This window comes from Chrysochloris asiatica, unplaced genomic scaffold (assembly GCF_000296735.1).
Source record: "Chrysochloris asiatica unplaced genomic scaffold, ChrAsi1.0 scaffold00311, whole genome shotgun sequence".
In the NCBI taxonomy this organism is placed as follows: domain Eukaryota; kingdom Metazoa; phylum Chordata; class Mammalia; order Afrosoricida; family Chrysochloridae; genus Chrysochloris; species Chrysochloris asiatica.
In genome coordinates, this window is record NW_006408829.1 from 503,870 (window position 1) to 507,655 (window position 3,786).

The following is a 3,786-nucleotide window of genomic DNA, read 5'->3' on the forward strand; positions in this document are numbered from 1 at the left end:
GTAGGTTTGCATTGCCAGTGCTTATCCTTAGTGTCACACCAGAACTCCAATAATATTGTTGTTGAGTGCCATCAAGTCAGTTCTGAATTACAGCAATCCTGTATAGGGTTTCAAAGGAGTGGCTGATGGACCTCGTGGTCCAAACTGACCTTGCAGTCCACAGCATTAGCTATACTAAATTAAACCTAGGAACCTACAAGTCTATGGCAATTGTGTGTATTGTCCTTTCATAAGGTCACTGTCACTTGGAATAAATAACTATGCTTGTTAGCCCAGATTGTTCTAAACATATCTATTACCTAGTGTATTATAACTAAATGTTTTTTGCTTTTTTTTTTTTTACAGAACATTAACAAGTGCTGGTAAAGACCTTCAAGACAGTTTTCTGAAGGCCCTGGCAATGAGAGAAGAAGACAATCGTAACGGAAAAATGAGTGTGAGTACATTTCAGACAACAGCTAAAAATACATACAAAAATTTGGTTAGAAATAGTATTAAACATTTTGTCTTTGAAAAATAATTTATGAGGAAATTAATTGAGCTCTTTATAATTTATCTGTTACAGGAATATATGACAAATTATTTATTTATTTCCATTTTCATTTGTAGACATAGATAAATGGCTTAAGAAGCAATTAGGATTACAAACTTCTATTACAGGAAAAAATGCCTATACTTCCAGACTACTTGCCATCTCCAACTATGAGTCAGTCCTAAGGTGATGCCTTCCTTCTTTATCTCTCCTGCTGCTACTGCTGTGTATCCAGTGGATTCCAACTCAATACAACACTGTATAGGGTTTCTGGGGCTCTAAACCTTTATGGGGATCAGAAAATCTCATCTTTGTCCTGTTGAGTGGCTGGTGGATTTGAGTTGTTGACCTTTCAGGTGTCAGTCAAATCTGTAACCCATTATACTACCAGGGCCTCTTTGTCTTTCCTTGGACAGTCTTATTGTGAATACTACCTAGACTTCACATAGAAGATATTGATTAATATAGCTACCATATAGTCCTATCTGGGAGTCATGGTGTGGCCCTGTGGGTTAATGTGCTGGACTGCAAGGTTGGTGGTTCAAGATTGTCAACTGCTCCTCAGGAACCCTACATAGTGTCTCTATGAGTTGGAACTGACTTGATGGCACTTAACAACAATAGCAACATAGTCCTATCTATGTAATTTTGGTATTAAGTGCCCTCAGGTTGGCACCAATTCAAGGGGACCCTGTTCATAACAGAACAAAACTCTCCCCAGTCCTGCACCATCTTCATTACTGTTACTGTATATGAACCCATTGTGGCAACCACTGAGTCAATCCATCTTATTGGAGGTCTTCCTCTTTTTCACTGACAGTCCACTTTATCAAGCATTCTGTGCTTTTCCAGGGATTGGTTTGCTACTGAAAACATGCTCATAGTACTTGAAATAAAGTTTCACCATCCTTGCTTCTAAGGAGTACCCTGGCTGTATTTCTTCCAAGAAAGATTGTTCTTTTGGTAATTCATGGTACTTTCTATATATTTCCCCAACAACATAATTCAATGTATCAATTGCGCTCAGTTTTCCTCACTAATTGTTCAGTATTCAAATGCATATGAGATGATTGACAATATCATGACTTGAGTCATATACAGCTTAATCCTCAAAGTAAATCTTTGCCCTGTAACTCTTTAAAGAGGTCTTTTGCAGCAGATTTGTCCAATGTAATACATAGTTTAGTTTATTGACTACTGCTTCCATGAACACTGATTGTGGATGAAATCTTTGACAACTTCAATCTTTTCTCTGATTATCGTGATATTTTTATTGGTTCAATTGTGAGGAATATTGTTTTCATTACCGTTGTTAAGTGCCGTCTAGTCAGTTCCGACCCATAGCGAACCTGAACAGGGTTTCCGAGGCTGTAAATCTTTACGGGAGCAGAAAGCCTCATCTTTCTCCCACGGAACAACTGGTAGTTTCGAACTGCTGACCCTGAGGTTCGCAGCCCGATTCTTAACCACTACGCTACCAGAGCACCTTCATTACATACAAGCGTGATAAATACCGAAAACTCTAGCCTCTTTGTCATCAGCATTTTTCTTTTGATGCTTTCTGTATTATACAATGTTTTGTCCACAGAAACTTTCAGTATTACAAGTTGAGGCTTGATTCTTTTTTTTTCTTCAATACTTTCAGCTTGAAGGAGCTCTGGTAGCGTAGTGGTTATGAATCGGGCTGCGAAGGGTAAGGTCAGCAGTCCGAAACTACCAGCTGCTCCGCGTGAGAAAGATGAGGCGTTCTGCTCCAGTAATGATTTACAGCCTCAGAAACCCTGTTCAGGGTTGCTATGGGTTGGAACCGACTTGACGGCACTTAACAACAACAACAACTTTCAGCTTGAGAAATGCTGAATGTCTTCTTCAATTTTGGTGATAGAAACTACATAATAGATAAAATTTTGAATCAACCACAGAGAACTTTTTTTTTTTTTCTTTTTAAAATTGGGCAAAAATTTAAATGATGCAGAAAGCATCAAAGGAAAATAGAAGAAATACACAGAGTCACTGTACTATGAAGAAATGATCAATAATCAACTATTTCAATAGGTAACATATTAGTCATTCACAAAAGGACAAATATTGCATAAGACCATTTTTGTAAAAGTGTAAGAAAAGATACTCATACTAAAAGGGGAAAAAAACCTCAAAAACTTTGCTGATTATGCGTGGAGGTAGGGTAGGGCTGGGATTTAGGGAAGGGGGAGGGAAGCTACAAATAGAGCACATGGTAGGGGGCAGGCACATTATAGTTAGGGTATTGGGGAAGGCAATACACGAGAAGGAGGAAGAACAAGGTAGATAGGGGAATACTGAGTCAGGTTTGCTTGGGCTAAATGGGACAGATGCATGCTCAACCTTGGAACAACAGGGTTCTGTGATACAAGGATCGAGGCATACCCTGAAAAGGGGAAATAGAACTAAGATTCTTGACTGTATTATGAGTATTTGTTTCCCTTGCCTAGTATTGTAAAATAGACACTTGAGTGTGATAGAAAGGAATGTCGGGAAACATGATTACAGAAAGCTTGTAAGCTCATCTTCAACCTAAAACTGATTGGAATATCTAAAAGGGGTCCTACAACTTGCCTGGTGAAATAGGCCTCTTGTGGAGCCTTTGCAGTGTATAGGACCTTAGGTGGAACCCTGAGCCCCATCCAGAACCTTCTGAGGTCGCCATTCCCATCAGAAAGGACATGCAGACCAGCCTGGAACAGCTAGAGCAACAGAATATACATCATCAAAGAAAGATCATCAGGAAAAACAAAAGTGGCAGTATGACTGGCTATTACAAGAATAAGCAAGTTGTTCACCTGGAAGTCATCAAGGCAAGCAATAAAGTCCCTTCAGAACAAACAACCCCCTCTAAGACTGAAACTCAAAGGGAACACATGAGCAGGCATATAAGCTTTCTGGTGACCACATTGGTCTACTGGTGAGTAGAAGAGGGAAAAGGCAGCAATGAAGAAATGGGCTGAGTTCAACCATGTTCCATAGGCTCCCATTGACATGGAGATAGGAGAGAAAAGGAAGGGCTGATTGGTCCAAAGTGTGGTGGAACTTGGAGACACCTGAGCCCATGGACAAGGATATAGCCACAGAGTGCTAGAATTGAGAGTGAGGCGTCTAGCAGATATGAAATGAGGGGGAGACGTACAAGAGCACCCAAACTTGCAGATAGTACCCATTTGACCTAGCCTTGATGGCTTGATAATCAGAACTCATCTAGAGGAAGATGGCAAAAAAAA

The 3,786-nt window shown here is 39.8% G+C and overlaps 1 protein-coding gene across 2 annotated transcripts in view; it reads left to right on the top strand.

Moving 5' to 3' along the window:
- Positions 1 to 3,786, top strand: part of LOC102831324 (uncharacterized protein C4orf22 homolog) — a 1,137,236-nt gene that overhangs the window by 421,565 nt on the left and 711,885 nt on the right. For both annotated transcript variants that reach the window (XM_006875065.1, XM_006875066.1), the window contains exon 3: positions 346 to 436. In XM_006875065.1, coding sequence (XP_006875127.1) covers positions 346 to 436 — 91 coding nt within the window. The remainder of the gene's footprint in view (positions 1 to 345; positions 437 to 3,786) is intronic.